Genomic DNA, 23853 nt, shown 5'->3' with positions numbered 1-23853 from the left:
GTAAGGAGATTCCTGAGACCCAGGGTGAGGGAAGACGAGGCTCTGGGAGGAGTTGCTGAATCCAGGCAGAGTATTAGGAGAGTTTGTTACTAGAGGGTTCTGCGCACGTGGGTGAGCAGTAACCCGCCTTCACCTGGTAAGACTCAGAGCCTGTGCTCCCCCAGTCCCCAGGGAAGCAGGCCTGAGGATGCTGTCCGGAGCGGTGAGCCCCAGGCAGTGCCAGATTTTAGGGCTGCAGTGACCGCCAGGTTTGGAGCAGGGGCTTCCCTCGGCTGGCCGTCTCCACTCTGTTTAAATTAGCTGGAAAGAAACAGTTGTTATCACAGAGGGCCCCAGAAGCCCTACATGGTGGGACGAAAAGTCACAGCTGGAAGTATGTGAGCCACCGCTGCCCTTCCCTTTCTCAAAGGCCAGCTTCCTTTTTCCAAAGGGCACTACCCTGGGGGAAAATGAGTCAGTGTGTCCTCCTCTCTAGGACCACCGTTTTCAGAGTGCCTCAGCCTCCTCGGTCCCAGCCCCAGCTTGGCTCCCCACTGGGCCAGGCTGTACTTGCTTTTTGTTAATGAGATTCCAATCGGACAATTTCAGGATATGGGTGTAACCATTCGTGTCTCCACCCCCTACCCCTCCCACCCTCCCACCCCCACCCCACCCCACCCCGTCCCAAGATCCGAAGCAGACAGAAGAAAAGCCCCCCCGCTGGCGGGCAGTTTAACAGTCACCATTCCTCCAAGGGCCTGGCGGGCCTGGCCACAGGAGCACTTGACCCCCCTCCCCTGGGAGATGGTTCCTGGCTCCTGGGCTCTGGCCCACCAGCAGCTGGCCGGTCACCGGCTTACTGCCCATTCTTCTCTCTTCTCTCCTGGCTACAGTTTGCTTCCTCAGGGCTTTTTACTATCTGGCTCCTTTGGTTTCTGATCTAGTGGCCTTTCTCAGTTCCCGTATCAACAGCTTTAGTTGTACACCCCTCCTGCCTTTGAGGTGAGATCAAGCCCCCATTCCACCCACCGTGTCCCCCGCTGCCATCGCCGTCTTGCCCCCGCCTTCCCGTGGCCCGCCGTGTTGTGTGTGCCGGCGTCCGGCGTCATCTCTGTGCAGTGTGTGCCGTGCCATCCCCCGCAGCGTGCCTCCCGCCACCGCCGCGGCCCAGGACTGGCAGGCCGGCCCGTTTCTGACCGCCTCGGCCCTGGTTTCTCAGTGCTCCCTCCTCACCACTGGGCTCTTTTGCCCGCAGAAGTACTGGCAGGTGTGGAATCCTAAGTGGTTCACGCCTGTGTATGAAGTTCTACAGTGATCTGTTTCATGGGCTTAGCCTGATGAACGTTAAGGTGTAAAAGATGTGGTTTGCAGTGGGCCAGTAAAACCACCAGCACTTTGAAAGGGTTTCTTTCTGAAGGAGCCTGTTACATTCCCATCGTGCTGCAGGGAACGGATTTTATTGAGCAGGTCCTAAGCACGGGGCGCCATGCCCAGGATTTGGCACTGGGACTTGGGAGGAGTATGTCCCCTACTTCTGCGGAGAGGAGAGGTACTGGAGAGCAGCTGAGTGTGAGCAAAGAGCAGGACGTGAATGAGGGAGGGAGAAGCAGGAGGTCCACACTCGCTGCTTGCTGGGACAGTATGAGGTAAGAAGAGTCCCTTTGTTTCACACGAACATCTAGAGTGACAGAAGCGCAGGTGTGAGCACAGGTGGTGATGGAGCGGGGGGCGCCAGCCCCACTTCTGCCCTCGTCGAGTGGCGGCCTGAGCACGGCCTGAGCGCGGCCCTTGCTGTTCAGCGCTCAAGCAGGACGTGCTCCGCGGGCTCGTCCCAGGTGTTAAGCCAGGGTTCGGTGTCTTGACCAGGGCATCCCAGAGCCCACTGGGCTTTGGGTTGAAGGCATCAGGCAGATGCCTGCTCTGTTCCCGCTCGGGTTAACCAGACAGGGCTGTTTCAACGTCCAAAGCAGTAGCTTGCATGCTTTGCTAGTAGCAGGACGCCTTTGCCGAGCAGAATCTTGCGCAGAGTCAGGATCGAAGGACTAGAAAGGAGAGCGAGCGGTGCTGCTCTGTCCAGAGGCCCCTCTGTGGGACACATCTGCTGTGCTTGCAAGGCATGTGGGGTGAGGGGGCATCTCTTAGGCAACTTTAGCAAATTGGGGAAAGGTGCTAACCCAGGGAGGAAGCCAGGGATATGCGCTAATACGCAGGAGCAAGCCCGGCCCTGAAGACAGGGATGCCCGTGGCCCGAGCCACACGCGAAAGGCTGCAGCGAGTGTGCTTGGCTGTGGGCAAGGGCAGGGCTGAGGGAGCCCGTGGTGCCTGGGCATCCACGATGCAGGTAGAACTTGTAGCGGGTGAAGGGGCAAGAGAGGAGCTGAGCCTTTGGACTGGAGAGCTGGCGAGCAGAGGTCGCCCTAGGGCCCAGGGAGGGATGCCAAGGGAAAGGCACACCCAGCCCCCAGGGACGCAGGAGGCCAGGCAGAGGCGGCCAGTCACAGGCAAGGCCTGGGTGGAGACAGAGAAGTATCAGCTTTGGCCTGCCCTTCTCTGGGCTCGCAGGGACAGACCAGCGGCGGGGTCAGCCTCGGAGCTGAAGCGAGCAAGAAGCCCGCAGCCCTGAGGAGGCGGAGGTGTCGGTGGCTCCTGTGTGTCCAGGCATCATGTCTACACTTGCTGCTTTCTTGGTCGGCCTGAGCTGGCTGCAGCCGTTCAACCATCTCATCTCGTCCCCATCCCGCGTCCCTCTGACATGTGCCACCCCCGCTCCCCGCCCCGGCTCAGAGCCCCTGTTCATTCCCTCCGTTCTGCCCTCCGCAGGACGACATGCACAGGGTCATTGACCGGCAGCTGATGGACACGCACCTGAAGGAACGGAGCCGGCCTGCTGCTGCCCTCCCCAGGGCCCACGGCGCGGGGCGTGGGGACGAGCCCAGCACCGCCGAAGGCAAGCGGCTCTTCTCATTCTTCAGGAAAATTTAGGAGGAGTCAGGCCAGCAGGGATGGGTACAGAGGGGACTGAGCGTGCGAGGCCCCAGCACACCATGCTTGCACACGAGGGCTCCCCTGGGCCAGCTCAGCGGCCGCACTGCCCACCCACACTGGGGCCCAGTCATCCAGAAGAGCTCATGCGGTCTCTGACGGCTGCCCTCAACAGAGGGACAGGCAGGAGCCCTGTCCCTATTGCCAGGCCACGCCCGGCCTAGGCTGCCCCCGGATCCTGCTGCCCCCGGAGCGGCCCCTCGGGCTCTGCCACGCAGACGCAGCAGATCATGGCCCACCCCGCCCACCCCTCCGGGGCTCCCCCGTCCCACCCCAGGCACTGCCGCCCTCCTATTTTGGAATACGGGGATCAGAAGGAATGGCCATCTCTGCGTGCCTCTGGAAGCCGTCACGGCCCCCGGCTGGCCTGCGCTGTGGGGACGGGGGTTACTAGTCCTCTGGGACAGCAGGTCCAAGGCTGAGCCTCCTCTGGCCCAGAGAGGAAGGGGGAGGCGGCTCCTCACCCACGTGCATGCACCTCTGCCTGGAGCACCTCTGCGGCAGGAGGCCGGGCCCGCGGGGCCTGACCAGCCGGGGCTGTGCTCTTGCATTCAGCCACCGCTGGGCTCTCCGGGGGCTTGACTGTCGCCATCCCAAGGTCAGGAGGAAGAAGGGCCCTGCCCTACCCCCTTCCACTCTCTGCCGCCACTGTCCTCCCTCCCTGGCCTCAGGGCCGCCTCTGCGGGTGTCAGCCCTCCAGTCCTTCCCCCCTCACGGCCGGAGCTGGGACGGGGGTCTGCTCCTCCTCCCACGGCCCCCGACTCCCCTCACACATACAAGTTCTTGGCTTGGCCAAGCGAGTCCAGGCCACAGAATGGCCCCCGAGGGGTCTGCGGTCAGCCACCTCCAGCTCGAGGGCAGCGCTGGCACCACAGAGCTGATGCCACCAGATACTGCCCCCCAGGCCTGCGGAAGGCTGAATCCTGCAACCTGCTGCTTCTGCTCCTTCCTCAGCGGCCACCCCACGCGCTCTGCTGAGGCCCTCCCTCCAAGGCCCCGGGGCTGAGCCAGCGCGCACGCTGCTTGACCAAGGATCATCTCCCTCCCTCGGGAAAAGCACAGCAGGGATGAGCGGCAAGAATGTACCTATAGATGTGTACATACCACAGCGCTGTAATTTTGTATGTAGCAATCCTGTAAATACGCGTACGGATTTTATAATATACATATTCTATATAAATCTATAAAGGCATATTTTTAGAAAAACAGCGCACCACTGCTTCTTTTGAAAATAGTCAAAGAATAAAATGAATTTCTACAGAGCTTCCTGCCTCAATCATTGGGGGACCCGGAGGGCTCTGGTCAGAAAGCAGCTTGCAGCTCAGAGCCACCGGCTACCGGTTCTGTAGGGACAGCAGGAGGGAGTCCCTCACACCTCCGGGAGGTCCCCTCCTCTCCTCGTACTTGGTGAGGGGACTCAGCCAGGAAGGGGGGCACCTCCCCAGGAGGGCGCAGGCATCCTGTCCAAGACAGCACTCCGGGCCCCACCTACACACGCACCCTGACCCCGGGCGCCCTGCCAGCCCTGCTTCCCACACCCGGGGCAGGCCCTCCAGCCTGGCAGGAACTCGGAGCCACAGAGAAATCACTGCAGGCAAAGCTTCCACTGCATCCTTCCGGCCGTGCGGAGAATAAACAGGGCACTTCCCCTGGCATCTTACCGCGTGCGCTTCCGACCTCTGCCTCGAACTGGAGGGGAAGCTCAAACTGGACCAACCTTTTGCGGGGAAAAGAAACTTGGCTTCTGAAAGTGGCCCTGGGCCTCGGCAGGCACCTGTGCTGGACTCAGACCAGAACAAACAAGAGCTGAATACCGTGGGTGGGAAGAAGGCAGGCCCGCCCACGACACAGCTGGAGGAGAGGAAACAGACCCTGGAAGAAAATTTGGCAGCTTGAACCTTTATTTTTAGTATTTTTTTAAAAAGCATAATTAGAAACTTTCAATACAGAAATAATCCTAGCAAACCATTTAAAAGTTTTGTTGTTCAACAGGAATTTCACATCAGGTCCACCAGGACGTCAGTCCAGCCCTGTGAGTCTCCCCACCCCCACCCCCCATTCATGCGTGTAACACTCAGTGGGACAGGCACACTGTCGTCACCACAATCACCCCACCACCTGGGTCTGGACGTCCAGTTGCCAGAGCCATAGCCAGCTTCTAGCCCGGGCTGGAAACCTCCAGGACCCCTTCCCCTTATTGCTCGAATCTGCAAGCACTGCCACACTGATGTCACGTGAACACTCAGACTTGAGTACGCTGCCCGCCCAGGAGTCTCGAGCTCTCTGCATCCTGCCCAGGACCTCAGGTCACCACGCACAGCCCTGAGGATGGAGACCACACTTTCCCTCCCGGCCCCCCACCAGTCAGAAGATGCCTGTTGGCTGGCCCCACGGCCGCCCTCCACAGCACCACGTCCCTGGGCCCAGAGCTCCCCCACCTCTTCAGGTGGCCCCAGTGAAGGCCTGCTCCCAGACAACCATGGGCTCTTGGCAGTCTGGGGAAGCAGAGAGACAGGACAGAAGAAACCCCCAGTTTTTACTGATTAAAAACCCACCAACAGTGTTAACATGGAAAATCTGCAGTGTGATCTGTGATGTGATTGTCCAATCAGGGCTTTGCCTGGAAATCACCTAGGAAAGGAAATCTAACAAAACACATCATGGTGTTGAAATAAATTACTCCCAGGCTACGTGATCCTTTTAGGGGAAAGGTGAATGATGAAGTGTCCCAAGGGGGACAGTAATCAAGTGCAGATGACCCTGGCTTTTTCCTCCAGGGACCAGGGTCAGAGCCGGCTGGCTCCCAGACCCAGCTGCCATTCCCTCGCACCCGCTAAGAAACCTTCCTGCTGCCTTTGGACCAGAACAGTCCTGTCCATGACCCAAGGCTGCCTGCCATCCACCTCTGACGCGGCACCCCACAGTCCCGCGGCGCCTGGCGCCCACTCCTCACTCAGAGGTGCCGGGGCCGCAACAGGGACCCCAGAGCTCCGTGGAAAGCCCCAGGCCGATGCAGACGAGGGTGGGAGGCCCGTTCTCCTTTCCCACCAAGAAACGGCCAGGAAGGCAATGCTGCTCTGCCAAGAGCCCGGCCCCACAATGACAGGAAGCCATTCGGTTTTTCTAAAAACACTGGACCCAAAGTGGGGAGGCCACAACAGTTGCTGCTGTGCCAACCAAACCTCAGGAAGAGAAAGTGTGAGGAACTTAATTCATTTGATTTGGCTTCATTTTATGTATTAAAATAACGCTCCGTAGTGCCCCTGCAAGCCCCCAGCCCTGCACAAACACACCCCTACCTTTCTGTTGGAACTAAAACAGGCTGGTATAAATTAAAAGCCATGGTTTCCCTGGGTTTGTAGTTCAGAGGCATCTAGAAGGCAGGACAAGAAATCTGGTGACCAAAAGGCAGGAGCAAGTCTTCCTGTAAGCCAAAAGGCTAGGCCTCTAATGAGAACCCCCAGGCCTACCTCGAGGCCGGGTTTCCCCCAGCTGCCTGAATGGTTCCGGGGGCAGGGGAGGAATGGGGGGGCGGGGGGGAGCTGGGCAGGGAAGAGACACGGCACAGGCTCCAGAGAGAGGGGAGACCCTACGTGCCAGGGACAGAAGCCGACGGCCTGGAGGAGAACAAGTAACACAGAAGACCCGCTCCACCGGCCCAGGTTGGCAAAAAACGTGGCTAGAACTCGATCCTGTCTCCTCAGGAAGCCGCTGGCTGCCCGGTGGGGCGGGGAGGGGCGGGGACGGGAGGGTCTACTGCAGCAGGCTGGCATTAAGGAGGCGGAAGCCGGAGCAGGCCGAGGGTGGTGCGGCTGGTTAAAGCAATATACATTATGTACAGATCTGGTTAATCAGTCCGCTCGGCCCGCAGCGTCCTCGCCGGGCCCAGGTGCCTTGGCCAGGGGGCAGGGGCACCAGAAGGGAAGGGCAGGTCATCCAACACCTTCTTGGCACTCAAGGGGGGAGGGGAGGAAGTGCCGACGGTGGCGCCTCCCGATACAAAAACGTGGAAAGAATTCTTTAAATAACGGCACGAAACTGAGACTGTCCCCGAGGAGTCCCGCGGGGCCTCGGGCCGGGGAGTGGCCGCAGCGCAGTCTCTGCAGTGGGCTGGGGGGCATTAGCAGCAGCGTTTCTTTCGTTTACTGTTCTTCGTGAGCTTCACCACGTCGTTCTGTTGCTGCTGCTGCTGTTTGGCTAAGTTGTCTTTCTTGGCTCGGAGGACCAGCTCTGTGATGCAGTTGAACATCTGTGAGGACGAAGGAGGCGGGGTGGGCCTCAGACCCGGTGGCGAGCCCCGGTGTGGCGAGCCCCATCGTGGAGCCACGTCTGCCCGCCGGCTCGACCGCCGCCCTGGGCCCCACTCCCCATTTGCTATTTCTACTCATGAGGGCTTTTTGTACGTAGGTCCTCAAACCCTTTCCAGAAGGAGCTGGTCAATTCTAAAGGTCAAAAAGGAACAACATCAAAGTCCCGAGAGCTGTGTCTTAGGGAAATCAATCTCAGGGATTTTCCAGGCTTTCCTCTAAAGAGACCAAGAACCTCACCACCTGGAAGACAGGCCAGAGGGACGCAGAGCCTGCCCACTCCACGCCACGTCACTGCACATCCCCCCAGAACCTTCCCCAGACCCCACCCTAAGACGTCCTTGTGGTGCCAGGATCCAGTGGATTCCCCCCCCGCCCCGATGCCCACCAACCCACAGTCCTCTCCTCCCCTCTGCCAGTTAAGGCATCAAGCACTTGACATAATTTGCATCACTCACTGCTCACAACCCAGGAGGCAGGGACTCTCACCCCACCCCGATCTACAGAAGGAACAGGTAGCAACCTGGAGAGATGAAGTCACTGCCCAAGGTCCCACAGAAAGGCCCGTGTTGTGATCCCAGCTTGACTCCGAGGCACCTGGGCTCCCTGTCACCGTGCAGTCGGGTGTCCAGGACACAGTGGGGGATCCAGGCTTCCCTGGGTCTCCAGATTCCACACACTGTGGGGCAGGACTCACCCGAAGCTACGAGCAAGGCCTGCTAGGCTTGTGGCAAAAGGTCCCGCTTCTCTCCCACAGACTCACAACTACCTCCCAGCAGGCCTAGCAGAAGGGAAGCTGCCCCTGGCCGAAAGCTCAGCAGCTCTACGGGAGACCCGTCTCCCCAGGAGCCTCTGGGGGACGCGCCGCAGGGGCCCACCTGAAGCCTGGAGGCCACAGGGAAGCAACCAGGTGTCTGCAGGGAGGCCAAGGCCCCAGGGAAAGCCTTGAGAGCGGACAGGGGTAACGGGTGAGGCCAGGGAGGGCAGTGAGGCTGAAGACTGAGCAGGAACCCTGTGTGGCTGGGCTGTGGGCTGCGTCTCAGTGTGACTCGGCCTCTTACAAGTTGGGTGACAGACCTCAACTTGGAACCTCAGGTCAGAGGACTGTTGAGACACAAGCTAACACCTGCAAAAGGCCTAGCGCGATGCCTGGCATCCAGTGGGCCCCAAGAAACGGCAGTTACTAAGAGATTTTGTCAGGCACCCAAGTGCTCTGGAGAGAGGAGGGTTGCAGCTGTGGGACAGAGCTGGGGCCCACTCCCTCCCGTGCCCCCGACCCCCGGGGCCCAGGCCTCACCTCTTCCACATTGACATTCTCCTTGGCGCTGGTCTCAAACAACTGGATCCCCATCTGCCCTGCGAATTTGTAGGCGTCTTCTGTCTCCACCACCTTCCGCTCAGGGTCGTCATTCTTATTCCCCACTTCAAGGCAAAGCACAGTCAGCCCAGCCCTGCAGGAGTACCCCCTTGTCACCCTCCGGGCCACTGTCCCCACCCCGGGGGGCCCAGCCTCACCTAATATTCGGCACACATCATCACAGTTTTGGTTGATTTCATGAAGCCACCGCTTAACGTTGACAAAGGACTCCGCACTGGTGACGTCATAAACCACGATGACCCCGTGGGTCCCCCGATAATACCTGCAGGGTCAGGATCTGTGTCAGAGCTTCAGCCTAGACAAGAGTAGCCCCTTCACTAAGACCGAGCCTGCCTGCATCCGGATGGCACTCAGGGAGACAATGATGGGGCACAGGCTCTCCTGCACGACACCCAGCATCCCGTCTCCCTCCGACCCCGGCCAGGACGCTCAGCAGCACTGTTGCTCATGCTTGTCCCCAAAGCACGGGGGAAGAGGGAGCGGCCCTGAGGTGGTCGGTCAAGTTGTTCAAGTCTGCCACTAGCTTGAAACATCTTTGAAGTTCTTATTTTAGGTTTAAAATGCAAGTAACTTGTATTTGATATCCTATTACCACTTGGTTTGTTTTAACATTGAAAGAATTTTTCTCTTCAAGCCTCTTAGTAAAATGCCACTCCAAGAAGACACACCCGTGGTGAAGCCCCACCAGCGCATCATTCACTCCACTTCTGAACCTGGGCTCATCCGTGCCGGGGGCAGCGAGTGCGTGGAAACGGTGTGGACATCCGGGCACAGCCGGGCAGAAGCTGTCCCAGAGGTGCCACCATCCGACCGCGCAGACCCTCCGGCCTGAGCTCAGCCAGAAGGTCTGGACGGCAGGAGGACGTGAACAGTCCCCTCCAGACGCCATAACCCAAGCATTTACAGTTCAGAGGGACAGACGGAGGACGTGGACCCCACACGCCAGCCCCCGGGCTCCCCCCGCACCACAGCCTCTGCGAGGACGCAGCCGGCGAGGCTGTGCGCGCCGCCGCGTCCTCACGACCGGCTCGTCGGCGACCTGGTCAACTCTTCACTTTCTAGGCCTGGTCACAGTACAGAGGCTACCCTGGTGCCATCTCTGAAAGGCTGTGGAACCCCAGGAGGGTTGGCGCAGGCACCTCAATCACCTCCTTCCTCAACTATAAAACGGACACATGAGTACTTGCTCTTGGGACGGCTGCGAGGGATAAAGGAGATGACTTGTTTCCACAAGGGCCAGTCAGTAAGTAGCCAACGGTCAAGGAACGGTGGTGGCTCTTCACCATTATTACTATTCCTTCAGTGACAAGCCGGGGCCCCTGACACAGGCGGAAGGAAACCAAGGGACAGCGTGCGAGGCCGCGGCCGAAGACCAGGGCCGCGAACAGAAGCGGCGGCGCGGCGCCCCGGGCTCCAGCCCCCTCAGGAACCTGCGGGGGTCTCCCTGCGCTTCATTCTGCCACAGCTCGGCCTTCCAGGGACACAGTGTCACTGCCCCAGGGAGCCCGCACCGTGAAGCCGGGCAGGGGCCAGGCCCTCCGAACCTGCTGCCGCGGGAGCACCAGGTCATGCCCACCTGGGCAGGCATGCGCGCCAGGACCAGGGCGACAGGCGACTGTCCCCGGCCAGCAAAGGTAGTGCGAGCAGAGGAACACACTTCCTAGCTCTCCTGCATTTGAAGACTATTGAAAATACCAAGAAATGCTGAAAGGGCTTTATCGGAGAGCGAGAACCAGTCTGAGGACGAGAGCAGGGGCTCTGACAAGAGGGACACCAGTGCTTCTGGGCCTCCTGTCACCACTGCCACCAGTAACCACACCCACTCACCACTGCTCAGCTCAGCTCTGTGCCCAGGCCAGCACCCAACACTTTATACCCACTGCCGTACCAGTCTTCGCAGCAACCTGGTGTGACAGACAGGAGGGCCGCCATTTTACCCCTGAGGCCACGAGGCCTCGTGCAATGACCTGCTGAAGTCACGGTGTCTGGGTCTGACTCCTGGTCCAGGGCCAGCCATCAAAGAGGCTTCCTTTCCTCACCATCCAGCACCTTGTTACTCACTCCTCCCCGACGTGCACCCCAGCCATGCTTCTCTGGGCCAGCAAACCCCAGCCTCAGAGAGAGAAGAAACGGGGTGACAACAGGGCTCCTTGTCAGGCTAACGGGACGCAGTTTCAGTTTCTCTTTCAATGCCTGAATCAGAAAAGGCCACATTACCACACCCCGACTGCCCCAATCCCTGAGAACAACTCCTGAACTCTCCCCCAAGACTGCCTCCTCCTTCCCCAGCCCCCCTCACGGGACGGGCCCCCTCGGCACGGTGTGCGCAGTGCCTCCTGCCTCGTGAGGCACAGAGCAGGGACGTAGGATGGAGCTTCCTCAGCTTCCCCAAGACCGGCAAGATGGCAGCAGGGGGCTGAGCCCGTGCTCCCCAGCCACCACTGTGCAGCACTGCCCCCTTCTCAAGCACCCCAAAACACACATACTGCCCTCCACTAGCTGAGCTGCTCAGTGTCCCCAACAGAAGGAGGAGGCGGTTCATCCCCTGCCCACCCTGACCTAAAAGGAGCTGACTTCAAGGTGGCCACAGTCTTCTCTGCACCCCAGCCCGCTGCCCTGCCCAGAGCCCTTTTCATAGCCACGGGCCCGGTACTCTCGGCCACCCTGAATTCCCAGAGCGGCCTCAACCTACAGGAGACATCACGGCATCTGCCAGCCCCAGTCCCTCGGGGTGGGGGCCAGCAGAGAGCAGAGCTGTGGACTGGACCAGACGGCAAGAGCTTTGGCATCAAATGGGCCTCACTTCAACTGTGCCCTCGCTGGGCCTCAATTTTCTCACCCATAAAATAGAAATAGTCACAGACTCTTTATTTGGGATTAAGTGAAACAAACTCAGTAAAATCCTCAGCGACAGTCCCAGCTCAGAGTAAGGACATCTGGGCTCGGGGCCCAGACCTCCCGACCTGGACAGGTGGTCCTGTTCAGGTCTGGACGCTTGGGCTGCCCACGCCATCCCTCCTACCCCAAGGAGCCTCAGACCCAGCAGCCCTCCTTAAGGCCTTACTGGCAGTTACTAAGACACAAGGGGACTCGGGCAGATCGTCAGCGAGCAGTCACAGAGAGCTGCACCGGCAGAGGGGTCTATGGCATCACCGGCCATGGCGCACGTGTGCTCGGCACCGCTGGCCCAGTGACAGAAGCCCCTCCTGCTCAGGCAGCCCACCCACTAGCCTAGTCCCTCTCTCTGCCTGGCAGCACCTCCAAGAGTCTCCTCATGACACTCCCCACCTCCACCGTGAGGGCTTCTCGTCCCTCAACGTCCCAGCGCACACCAGATCCTGAGGAGTCTCCAGACGGTTGGGCAGCCTGGGGTCTGTCCCGTTTCCAGGCCGAAGGGAAGAAAGGGATCTCTGGCCAGAAAACTCACACACTTTCCCAAGAGACCTCCGTCACACAGGAACTCCGGGCGGAGGCAAAGGAGAGGCCTATGAAAGAAGCAACTACTGCAGGCCCAACAGCGGCTCCTTCTCTGCACACACCGAGGGGCGCCCCGGCTCAGGCCCCGGCACTCACTCGCCAGGCCCGCTCTCAGAAGTCCCTCATCTGTAAAATGCAGAAGGCAACAGTGCCGACTGCAACGGGCTCAACGAGATCGTCCGGGTAAAGCCCGAGCACAGAGCACCTGGCACAGAGGACTCGGCATTAAAGCCAACCCTAAGGAAGGGCTCCTGGGTGGCTCAGTGGGTTAAAGCCTCTGTCTTCGGCTCAGGTCATGATCCTGGGGTCCTGGGATCAAGCTCCACTTCGGGCTCTCTGCTCAGCGGGGAGCCTGCTTCCTCCTCTCTGCCTGCCTCGCAGCCTACTTGTGATCCCTCTCTGTCAAAAAAATAAATAAAATCTTTAAAAAAAAAAAGCGCCAACCCTAAGGAGAAACCCTCTGGGAAACTGAAGCACAGAGAGTTGAGGCAACTTGCCCACGGTCACACAGCAGAACAGAAATATAAATTCCAAACCATCTTCAAAGCCCTGCTCCTTCCTGGAGACTATTCTATTAACAGCCCAAGAACCAAGAGCCCCTCCACAGGTCCCCAGGGCTCCTGCTGGGTCCCCTCTTTCCAGCTAGGGACCACAAAGGTGCTGCAGCAGCAAAGGAGGGCAACCCACTGGGTGAACCAGGTTCCTGGTAAAGGGCTTTGGGGAGGCAGAGGAGGCCTCCCGACGGCCTATGTACCAGTGCTCCTTCCTGGCCTCTCAAAAAAGAGAAGCCTCCTCCAAGTCGGGGTGGGTGACAGGAGCCTGCACAGCCGACCATGGCTGTCACAGCTAGCACCGAACAAGAGTCACTCACTGTGACTGACCATGCCACATCCCTGTTCTCCCATTTTATATACCAGGGAGCTGAAGGCTAGGGGGTGAGCGGACTCACTCGTACTCTCCTGCCCGCCCCCAGAGCCACGGCGCTCAGCCACCGGCCGCCTGCGGGCAGCAGCCCACCTTGTCGCCTCCTCCTCTCACGCCACGCCAGCCACTGTGGCCAGCAAGGAGCTTGCCTCCTGACAGCTCAGGGGCCCACCCCAGTGACATTTCAGGGAGCCCGGACACCTGACATGTGTCCAAATCCAGGTGGCGAGGGGTGAGAATGGCGGGGACCAGCCTGACTCACGTGGAGGTGATGGTTCGGAAGCGCTCCTGCCCAGCTGTGTCCCAGATCTGCAGCTTCACTTTCTCCCCGTTGATCTCCACGGTCCGAATCTTGAAGTCCACTCCGATCGTGGTGATGTAGCTGCCTGCACACACACGCACGTCAGCCAGGCCCACGGGGCACCCCGTCCGGATGCGGCCTCAGCCACACAGGGGACCCCAGCCTCTGCAGCGCTCCCTGCTGGCTCTTTGTGCCCAGCGCGTTCCAGGCCCCGGGGACAGAGCCCTGAACAAGAAGGACAAAGCCCACAACCCCATGGACCCCTCAGTGGAGGTGAGGGCGAGAGGACCCATGAAACGAAGTGAGAAGCACCCCGTTTCCAGAGTGAGGAGCCCCACAAAGGAACAGGAACCAGGATGAGACCGGGGAGGGGCGGGCTCCTTTCCTGAGAGGGGTGGCCGCCACGTGTCAGCAGTGGCCTGAGTGTGCTGGGAGACCCAGGCCACACTCGGGTTTCTTTTTCCTGTGCTATTCCCAACACTGTAAGTGACCCACATTACCGTCCTAACACACAAGTCACGACCTGCATTTTGGAAAACACTGCTGCAGGCAGAGGAGATGGAAGCAAAAACAGCAACGGGGGAGGGGGTGTGTGACAGGCGGTGGAGCCCGCAGTGGGAGGCAGGCAGGGGGACCGGAGCCCAGGTCTCAGGGTCTTTGTGTCGTTTTCATGACCTTGGCCCTTCTCTGGCGTGTGGCAGTGCGGCACTGAAGGGTCTGAATCAGAGCCTGAGCCGCACTGGAAACACTTCATTCAGGCATCTCTATGAAAGACGGAGTGGAGGAGAAAATCTAGCCACTGTCGTGTCCCGCCAGGCCTACAAACAGCAACATTCCTGCTCTGTTTGGGGCGGACTGTGTAACACAGTGCCGCAGGCAAGACCCACACACACCCAACTATATGGAGCTGCAAAGGAGGGGTCAAAGTTCAGGGTGGGGCAGAGATCGAGGAAGGCTTTGGGGAGGAAGCCACACTTGGGCCTGGAAAAAACAGGCACCATTTCCAAGGCCGGGAGAAGGTGGGGGGGGCAGAGCCCCGAGCACATCAGTGGAGCCCCGGGCTGCTGCTCAACATCCTTACCCGCTGCACAGCCCTCGCCCCGGGGAAGCGCAGGGCCCCGGTGTCGGTGGAGCCGAGCTGGAGGAACCCCTGGTATGACCTCTGCCCGTGTGACAAGGCCGCAGAGGCGTGGCAGCCCAGCAAAGAGCTGCCAGAGACCCGAATGGGTGACATGAATTCAGCCGTCGGGTGTGGGATGGGCAGAAACTGCTGTGATGCTTTGGCCCAGAACCAACGATGGACTCCACTAAGAGGCTGGGGGTAGAAATGGGAAGGAGACCCTGCCCGGGAGACCAGAGCTGAAAGCTCCCAGGAGTGAGCAAGAGGGGCACAAGGAGGAAGAGCAGTGCTCCAGACCCCGAGGAGCTGCCCTGCCCCGGAGTTCCCAACCCTGAACGAAACAGCAGCCACGGCCTGCGGCTACTGCCGGAGGGATTCCTTAGTCCAGGCACTAGGGCTCCGGGCGTCTAAGGTAACCCTCGCAGTAACCCTGCGTGGGAGGGACGCCGAGGGGTCCCACTTCACAGATGGTCTGAGACTTAGTGGCGTCCAAGGGCACACGGGGCAGACAACTCTTCCCGACTTCACACCAGGGGTGCCGCAGGGCTGCTGTCGGACCAAACCCAACTCTCTACCAAGAGGGAAGTGTTTGCCACGTAATCACTTCCTAATTGTAGCGCGCTGCCCGACCACAGCACACGAATTCCGAAGACAGAGTCATGTTCGGTCCTTGATCAGAGAGGCCAAGCCAACGGGAAACCTCTGCAATGAATCTGACATTCAACAAACAAAAACGTGTCCGGCTTCACCAGCAATCGGGAAAACACACGCTTCGGTGATAGCATGTTCTGCCCACTAGCTTAGCAAAAACGAACACTAAGAGGCAGCACTGATCAGAGCTGACAAGGGGCACTATGACCGCTTCAGGGGGAGCGTCACTTAGCACAGCTTCCTTAAAAGGCAAGTTGGCATTTTCAATTGCCTTTAGCCTCTGACCTCGTTAGCGTTAACTCCCCTTCTACACGAGGATGAACGTACGACCCGCTCCACCTAGTGCATCACTTAAACCAGAAGCGGCCAGAAAGCACGCACACGTCGGGAGCACGGCTGCTGAAGGATGAAGGTCCACGCACACACGGCCCAGGAAGACCCACAGGCATTCGGAAGAAGCAGAGGTCTGCTAGAGATGGGGAAGAGCAGAAGGCCAGTTGCCAACCCACCGCACGTGGAGTTGGAAAAAAGCCAGGAAGACACACCGTGGTGGACAGAAGCTCCCAGGACACTAGAGCAGGGGCCGGTGAAGGGCTCCCTACCTCGGGAGTCTATCTGTTTGACATTTTATCCAGGCATGTACCAACTCGTAATATTCAACTTTTCTTTTTCTCCCTTAAATGCTGGGGCACAAGAAGTCTCTGGGTGGAAAAGGGATGGGTCCACAAAAGGATTTTTTGAACCAGACAGACAGCAGGCAAAGGCCCAGCCAGGTAAAGGGATCTCAAACCCAAAATACTCCAGCAGCACCCCAGGGGCACACTCACCTGAGAAAGTGTTGTCTGCAAAACGTAACAGTAAACTGCTCTTGCCCACACCTGCGGGAGAGAAAGCAGGAGATGAGGGGGGGCGTGCATCCCTCCCTCCAGCCCAGTCCTTCAGGGAGATGACGCCCAAATGCAGACTCCTAGAAGCTCAGCAGACCCGTCGCCCACCTCAATGCTGCTTTTTCTCTCTCTGATCGGCCACACACCAAGACCATCTCTCCCACTCATCGTCTGACCTCTCCCTCTGTCCTGGTGTGAGATAAGCTGCCCCAGTCCCGTGGGGAGAGATGAGAAAGGGGATTCTGCCCAGGCCCTGTGCTGATGAGACCCAGAGGAAGATACCAAATGACAGAAATAAAGCAGGGGGAAGGTCAGCCACATGAAACAGCCAAGTGCGTCTAAGCCACACGGTCCCTAGAAAAGCATACACTGAGTGGAGCCCCGGTTTGTGTGCAGCATGAGACGAGGAATTGTGGACCTGAAAAGGACCCTTGAGATTATCGAGGCCATTTTACAGGTGAGAGAACTGAGGCCCAGACAACACAAACCAACTGCCAGCCGTCCTCCCCGTGCTGATGTCACTGCCAGCTGGACTGGCGGGGGGAGGGTCCGCCTCACACTTGTCAGCCCAAGAGCTCACACGTGCTCAGACCATTTCACTTACCACAGCAATCCCTAGCCTACTTGTCCCAAAAGCAAGCAGAATCCCATAAACTTGGCTTCCCTTTACCTTAAAAGGAGCAGCACTAGCCTGTGCACCTGCCCTGTCTCCCCCATCCCATCCCCTACCCCTGCCAAGCCTGAGGCCGATTGGGTGAACCAACCACAGAAGGAAAGAATCGGTGCCCACAGATCTGTGTGTGCGATGGGCCCCTGGACGTGCCTGTAATTCCCACTCCGTCTCTGAAGAGGCACCCGGGCCCGCGGGAAGCTAAGCAGCTGGCCTTCGGGGCCTCCGCAGGGACGCACAGGGCTGCGATGTGAAGCCAGGGCTCTGGGGCGCTCTCTGATACGCACTGCCAGGATAGTCTTCCTGTACCTGGTTCAGAAAGTGGAACCAAAGACCCCAAAAGGGCTCCTGCACCTCCCTCCTGTCAGATCCGCAGCGGTGGCGCGGCCACGGCTGGCGGAAGGAGAGCTTCCACGAGCGTCTCAACTGCCCCCCCAAGCTAAGTGTACATGGGTGGGCTGGAGCCCGTACGTGCTCATCAGAACCTGAGAGGACCTGCCTCCGGCCGTCTCCCGCGTTGCTCCTCGAAACCTAACCAACCCCAGACACCCTCTCTGGCCAGCTCTCTCTGATGCGCTCTTCTGGGAACTGTCCGGAGACACCCAGAACTTGTTTCTTGGAGTGAACCTTCCCTTCCCAAGGACAGGGGTGCGGCTCTGAGCAGACGGGCACTGCCCCCGCAGTACCTGCTGCTCAGCCCCTGGGCCTGCAGTGCTCCTGCTCGGGGCCACTTCCTCATTGTCACCTCGGTGAGGCTTCCTGCTGAGCCCAAGGAAAGCCCAAGCCCTGGGCTGGGTCCCTCACAGTGTTCTGCCAGCACGACACCCCATCAGGCCTGCCGGCTCCTTGGCTTCCTCCTGGAGCCTTCTGGGTCTGCTTACTCAGCTAAAAGCTGTGTCTGGGCCACTAGCTGCGAGTTCCTCTAGGAAGCAGATCTTGCCTGCCTTGGCCTGGATATTTGCAGCGCTGGAAGCGGGGCTCAGCACTCAGCAGACACCGACAAAGCATGGCTGAATGAATTCAGGACCAAACAACAAATGCCGATCATACTGACAACTTTGCCGTCTAATGCTATGAGCACGGCACCCACCAAAGCCAAAGCAATGGTTTTCAAACTTTCAGGGGCAACAGAATCCTTCTTGAAATTAAATTTTATCTGAATCCCATATATCTAAAACAGGTGTGGAAGGTGTGCCTGGGGGGCTCAGTCAGTTAAGTGTCTGACTCTTGGTTTCGGCTCAGGTCATGATCTCAGGGTGAGACTGAGCCCGCTGTCGGGCTCTGCACAGGGCATGCAGCCTGCTTAGGGTTCTCTCTCCCTCCTCTCCTCTGCCCCTCTGCCTCTGCCCCTCCCTTCCCACCCCTTCCCACCGATGGCTCTCTCTCTCTCTCAAGAAATAAAATTAAATAAATAAAAGCAAGGGGAGTTGCTCTCTCTGCAAGAAGCAAGGAAACAGCAGTGTGCCCTCCAACTTGGCCTCTCCAAGTCCCCTTCACTCACCCCTGTGCTCAGCAGAGCTGCTGAAAACCACCAGGCTGCAGAACGACCACTACGGTCACCACAGTAACTGCTGCTCTGGGCCTGACCCCAATCTCCGGCATTGCTCTTCCCTTTGAAAGGAAGAGAAACCCACCCTCAGAAACGACCTCTCAAATATCCCTGGAAGAGGCCTCCTCGGGAAAACATGCTCTTGCATTCATCCCATAGCACTGGCCGAAGGGAGGACGTGATATGTACCAATCTACCTTCAGCACTGCTGAAGACAAGGGCTTCCCAAGAACCGTACGGAGCACGAAACCCAACCAGTCCAGCCCCATCACCTTCTACCCTGCGAAGAGCACAGGCAGCAGAAGACAGATTTTTTTCGGCAAACACCGCACGTGCCCCTCAACCATCACCGCTCTCCCCTGCTCCCTGCCTCTTGGCCTACACAGATGCTCAGGTCCTCAAAAAGCCCCCACAAGGGGCACCTGGGTGGCTCAGTGGGTTAAGCCTCTGCCTTCAGCTCAGGTCATGATCTCAGGGTCCTGGGATGGAGCCCCACATCGGGCTCTCTGCTCAGCAGGGGCCTGCTTCCCCCCACCCTCTCTGCCTGCCTCTCTGCCTACTTGTGATCTCTCTCTCAATCTGTGTGTCAAATAAATTTAAAAAAAAAAAAAAAGAAAGCCCCCACAAAAGTTCCCACCCTCAGCCCTGCTCCTCCTTTGGGCTACAAAAAGTTCCCTCACTATCTGGGCTTCAGTTCTGGACAGCTGAAGTCCCTGAGACCTTCAAGTAAAGCGCTCACAATTTTAATCCTGGCTCGGTCACCCATTCACTGTACAACCTCAGACAAGTCACTTCCTCTCTCTGAGCCTCAGCTCACTCATGTGCAAAGTGAAAGGCTCTAACTAGTTCTCTGACAGCCACTCCAGCCTCCAGGTTCTAAGAATGAGGATGGCTGGCCACACAGATCAGACGAAATGCTATTACACTTCTGTGCTAAAAAGTCAGAAGAACATTGGAAAAAGTGTAGAACCTCAGCCATAAAGAAGAGCTGCAAAAGCTGAGGGAATGTATTCCAGAAGCATGTACAATGTGGCAGAGTGGGAAGAAGAACTCTAGATTTTGTAAAAAAGAAACGAACACTCATTGAGGGCCCGCCAGGCCTGACACCAGCTGCTCCCGCATCGCACTGATGTGCATTAACGCTTGGCTTTGCCTGTGATGAGCTGTGTGACTTCAGGCAAGGCAGTCAGCTCCTCTGAGCCTTAGCTTCCTTATGTGACAAACTGCACAGGGAGCAGGTGAGCACCAGATGAGAGTGTCCATGAAAGCATTTGAAAAACCTGAAAGCCTCCCCGTAAGGAGCCAGTCCTGGGCCGTTCCTGGTCCTCTCCTCCTCGCTCAGGTGCCACGCTCAGTCTGAACCGAGGCTACCATCTCCCAGGCTCGTAAGGGTCCAGCTTTGACTCCTGTACCTGATGGACTTCTACAAGCTCGGACTGGGCTAGGAGCCAGCCACATAACTTAGCGAGTCTTCTCCCAAACCTGACTTCTGAGTGAAAAATCAACACAGCAGGCAAAACGTACTGTGAGAAAGGGGGCCAGAACCACCCCCTCGGTTTTACAAGGAAAAACCAACAAGCTGCATCCTCTTGCAGAGTTTATGCTTTTTCATTTTTGGATATCAACACACAAGCCCCAGAGGGATAAGGACCCCTGACTGCGGTGGGCTTACTTTCTCTCCAAGGGAGAGAAATTACCCTGGTGTCTACCCCTGGGAACAAAGGCCGGGGCTAAAATCAAATCCTTTAAAAGCGTAAGTCTCGGGACCCTGAGGAATGCCAGACTCCATCTCCAAGGGTTAGTCTACACAGCTCATCTAGTTTTCTTTCATTCAAACCACAACGAATCCACCCTCCACCCATCTAACTCCTTCCTTGACCACAACTACTCTGCATCTCCCTCGTTGGCCCCTAACTTTTCCCCTTACCTCTCCCTTCCACCAATAACCACAGAAACCTCAGCCATCCTTCACTGGATCCAAACCACCAACCACATCCCAATCTAGCTTCACAGTGAGATCAAAACCCACTCACTTCCACAGCCAGCTATAGCCCAGTACCACCCAGCACTCCTCCATCAGCGTCTCACAACTCCTTTGATTTGCACCCCTCCGCCCCTTTCCTTAACAACCCATGGGCTCCACCACCAATTTAGCCTCTGCTTTCAGTCATGACTCCCCTGCCCTCAACTCAGGTCTGGTCTATAAACCTGGCATGCTCCCAAGTCTCCTTCCCCATCATATAATCCCAGCACCTCAGCTATGCTCCCATAAACCTCCTAGGGCCTGCCTCCCTGACCTCCTGGTCACCCCATAAACCTGCTTACCTGCCACACTCCAAACACCTCTAAAACCCTCCACCCTTTCCCAGGAACCAACCTGTCTTTTCTAGGAACTTAACACTGATTCATTCATTCATTCAACAAATGTGTTTTAGGCACCTACTGGTTGGCAAGGCACTGCACCAGGCCCTGGAGAAGATGCACTGCATGGAGCTAGGAGCTCTCCCAGAGAGCATACGTGGTCAAAGCCCTTTTGCAATACTGGCTGACCCACCTCCAGTACCCATCTAGTATACAGTACGTAGCAGCAAACACGTACGGAGCACTCTCTACGTGCAGGCGCTGTTGCCAACACTATGTGTGCATTATCTCACTGAACACTCAGTGAGCCCTGAGAGGCAGATGCTACTATTACTCCATTTTACAGATGGGGAGACAGAACCACACGGGTAATAACTCAGCAGCAATGTCCTAGGCCCTGTACAAGGTAATCCCATGAGAAAGATTCTGGGATTATCCCCAGTTTACAGACGAAGAAACTGAGGCTTACAAACGGCACTAATAATCACATCAATAGCTAGCACCTACCCAGGGCTGACGTTATGCCAGGCTGGGCGCTAAGCACTTTCCCAGCTTTATCTCATCAAACAGTCATACCACCCAGCAAGGCAAGTCCCCACCTCACAGATGAGGGAACTGAGGCTCACAAAGGCGAAACAACTTGCCCAAGGTCACGGAGTAAGGAAGCTGGTAGTCCCAGAACTCGAACCCGGGTCTCTCCAACTCCAGGCATCGCGCGACTTGACCAAGGTCACACGTGAGGCAGGGGCAGGCGCGGCGAGAGGACCGGGGCCCCAGCCCCGACCCCCATGAGCCCAGCCCCTCCGCTCCGAAGCCGGGTGCCCCAACCTCACCTCGAGGCTGCCCACAGCCCCTCTACGCGCCCATAGGGCCGGCGGCCGCCAGGCAGCCCCGCCCCGCGCGGGCCGGCACCTCCCCGCCCGCCTGCCCGCCCCGAGGCCCCCGCGGGCCGCGCCCGGCAGGGCCCACGCCGCGTCCGGCCGCCGCGGCCCTCACCGCTGTCGCCGATGATGAGCAGCTTGAAGAGGTGGTCGTAGTCCCGGGCCATGGCGGGCGGGGGAGGCACGCGCGGGCGGGCGGGGTCGGTGCTGGCCTCGCGATCCGCAGCTCCCTCCGGGCTGCTTCGGCAGCGGCGGATCCACTTCCCGAACAAACAGCCGGAACTGACAGAAACACCTCCCTCTTCTCCCCCTCCTCCTCCTCCTCCTCTTCAGCAGCCGCCGCCGCTGCCACCGCCGCCGCCTCCCTCCTTCCCGCCCCGCCCCGCCAGCGCGCAGGCGCAGCGTTTGACACCGCCTTTGCGCAGCCGCAGCCGCGGCCAGCCGCGCCCTCTCCGCGCTCGCGCTCGCGCCCCGCGCAGGCGCTCCGCGGACTCCCGCGGGCGCGGGCGCGGGCGCGGGCGCGGGCGCGGGCTAGTCTTCCCTGCATATCGTCGGCGGACGTCGCCGCAGCCGTGCGCGGCCCGGGGGTTCGGAGAGCGGGGTTGCTGTGGAGCCCTGAAGGACGCCGAGAGCGCCGGAGAAGCTCGGCCGCGGCCCGGGACGGACTGGCTCCTGCATCTTCGAGAGCCGGAGGCGCTGCGGAGACGGAAAGACCGGCACGCAGTGACCTTGGAGGCGGGGCTTACGCCGAGCTCCCGGTTTCTCGAGACCCGGGATCCGGACACTCCGCCCCCTTCCGCACGGACGCCGCCTCCGGGGTGCTGGTCCCGGGCCTGCGGACGGGACGTCCGGGTGGACGCTGGCTGCCCGGTGTTGAAGGCCACGAGTCGCCTGCAGAGCGGAGCGTGAGAGGAGTGTGGCCTTTGAATCACCTCCTGGCCCCGTGACCCGGTGGAGCCTGAGTTGCCTCCTGGTAACATGGGGAGGGCAGTTCCAGAGTCAGAGCCCCGTCCGCCTTGACGCCGAGCCGGTGTGAGCGGCACCCGCAGCCCGAAGCAGCAGCTCCCTCGGCTTCGATTTCACACCGCCTACACAGTCACATCTCAAAAGCGTGTGGTTAGGAAGACCTGGGCTGCCGGGAGTTAAGCGGGATTGGGTTTATCATCAGCTCCAGTTTTTTTCCCCGTTTTGGAGTAAGTTCCCACCTGGCCTGAAAGTGAGATGCTCCTTCTGCCATTCTGATTAGAGAATTACAGGGAATTCGAAGTTCTTCTAGCCCTGTCCTTTTCCAGTCAAGTAGCTGTTAAATATTTCTACTCGTTTTATTGTTTTTAGTTTGACTTTATAAGAAGTAATAATGCTCATGGTCAAAAAAACAAACTGTACAGAAGCTTACCCCAAAGTACAAGTTTTTTCTTCAGACCCACTCTTCCCAGGTAACCCTTGTTAATAAGTTCCTTGGACACCTTAAGAGGTCTAAGAAATATTTGTTGAATGAATTAATCATTGCCCCTCAATGAATTTTTGTGTCTAAGCAAAACAGATACATGTATGAATGTTGCCTTTTCTCTTTACCAACACGTTTGGGCATTCTGTCATTTAACAGCTGTGTGGTATTACGCTGTCCTAGGTTTGTACTGTAATTTAACCACTCTGCTATTGATAGGCACTCGTGTTGTTTATAATTTATTTTTTTATAAACAAGGTCACAGGGAAGATCCTTGAACAGCTCATGGAATGTTCGACTCAAGTTTTGAGTTGTTTTTCCAGGAACTAAGAATCAAGTGTGGTGATGTCAAAACAATATGGGCTTGGAACCTGAAGGTACTGCCTGCGAGAGGAGCTGCTCATGTGCCTTTCTTTTAAAAAAAAAAAAAAAAAAAAAAAAAGATTGATTGATTTTAGAGAGCGCGAGAGCAGGCAGAGGGGTAGAGGGAGAGAGAGAAAGAGGACTCCAGGCAGACTCCACACTGAGCGTGGAACCCATCACTAAATAGTTACTGAGATTTAGGATAAGTCACATCACATCTTGGAGCCCATTTCCGCACAGAATAGTTGTGAGGCTGAGAGGTTCGTAAATTATCTGGCACATACAGGCGTGAGATAAACAGCAACATGCTGTTAGCCCTGAGCATTTTGCACGGACTCATTCATACCTGTAGACACCTGTTACACACGTTTCCAAGGCAGCCTCCTGGTATCAGGCTGCAGGATACTTTTACTCAAAAGTAGAGCAGAGGGGCACCTGTGTGGCTCGGTGGTTAAGCATCCGACTCTTGCTTTCGGCTCAGGGAGATCTCAGGTCTGTGAGATGGAGCTTCCATCA

General features: G+C 58.0%; 2 protein-coding genes and 2 pseudogenes across 7 annotated transcripts in view; 1 reads left to right on the top strand and 3 right to left on the bottom strand.

The window, feature by feature from the left end:
- Positions 1–4304, top strand: part of BICDL1 (BICD family like cargo adaptor 1) — a 101952-nt gene extending 97648 nt beyond the window's left edge. For all 5 annotated transcript variants that reach the window (XM_032309172.1, XM_032309174.1, XM_032309175.1 and 2 more), the window contains one exon: positions 2800–4304. In XM_032309172.1, the coding sequence (XP_032165063.1) occupies positions 2800–2961 (162 nt within the window). In that variant the 3' untranslated portion in view covers positions 2962–4304. The remainder of the gene's footprint in view (positions 1–2799) is intronic.
- LOC116571354 lies at positions 976–4966 on the bottom strand (annotated as a pseudogene).
- Positions 4905–7142, bottom strand: LOC116571355 (annotated as a pseudogene).
- On the bottom strand, positions 4905–21868 carry RAB35 (RAB35, member RAS oncogene family). 2 transcript variants are annotated; one of them, XM_032309178.1, is made up of 6 exons: positions 21643–21841; positions 16007–16057; positions 13370–13493; positions 8844–8968; positions 8626–8750; positions 4905–7270 (listed from the first exon to the last, which is right to left on the bottom strand). In XM_032309178.1, the coding sequence occupies exons 1-6, from the start codon at positions 21692–21694 to the stop codon at positions 7142–7144; spliced, it is 606 nt and encodes a 201-aa protein (XP_032165069.1). In that variant the 5' UTR covers positions 21695–21841; the 3' UTR covers positions 4905–7141. The 2 variants fall into 2 exon arrangements, with proteins under 2 accessions (XP_032165069.1, XP_032165070.1); XM_032309179.1 differs by lacking the exon at positions 8626–8750 and having other exon boundaries at positions 7164–7270; positions 21643–21868.
- Positions 21869–23853: the final 1985 nt, after the last annotated feature.

Source organism: Mustela erminea, chromosome 13, assembly GCF_009829155.1.
Source record: "Mustela erminea isolate mMusErm1 chromosome 13, mMusErm1.Pri, whole genome shotgun sequence".
Lineage (NCBI taxonomy): Eukaryota > Metazoa > Chordata > Mammalia > Carnivora > Mustelidae > Mustela > Mustela erminea.
The sequence above is the reverse complement of the archived record's forward strand: the minus strand, read 5'-3'. Positions and strand labels throughout refer to the sequence as shown.

Excerpts from the sequence above, each read along its gene's own strand:
- RAB35 (XM_032309178.1), bottom strand. The coding sequence starts at position 21,694 with ATGGCCCGGGACTACGACCACCTCTTCAAGCTGCTCATCATCGGCGAC. Across the intron at positions 13,494-16,006 it reads TGCAGACAACACTTTCTCAG|GCAGCTACATCACCACGATC; the intron begins GTGAGTGTGCCC and ends GTGTGTGTGCAG. Across the intron at positions 8,751-8,843 it reads TGATGTGTGCCGAATATTAG|TGGGGAATAAGAATGACGAC; the intron begins GTGAGGCTGGGC and ends TTTGCCTTGAAG.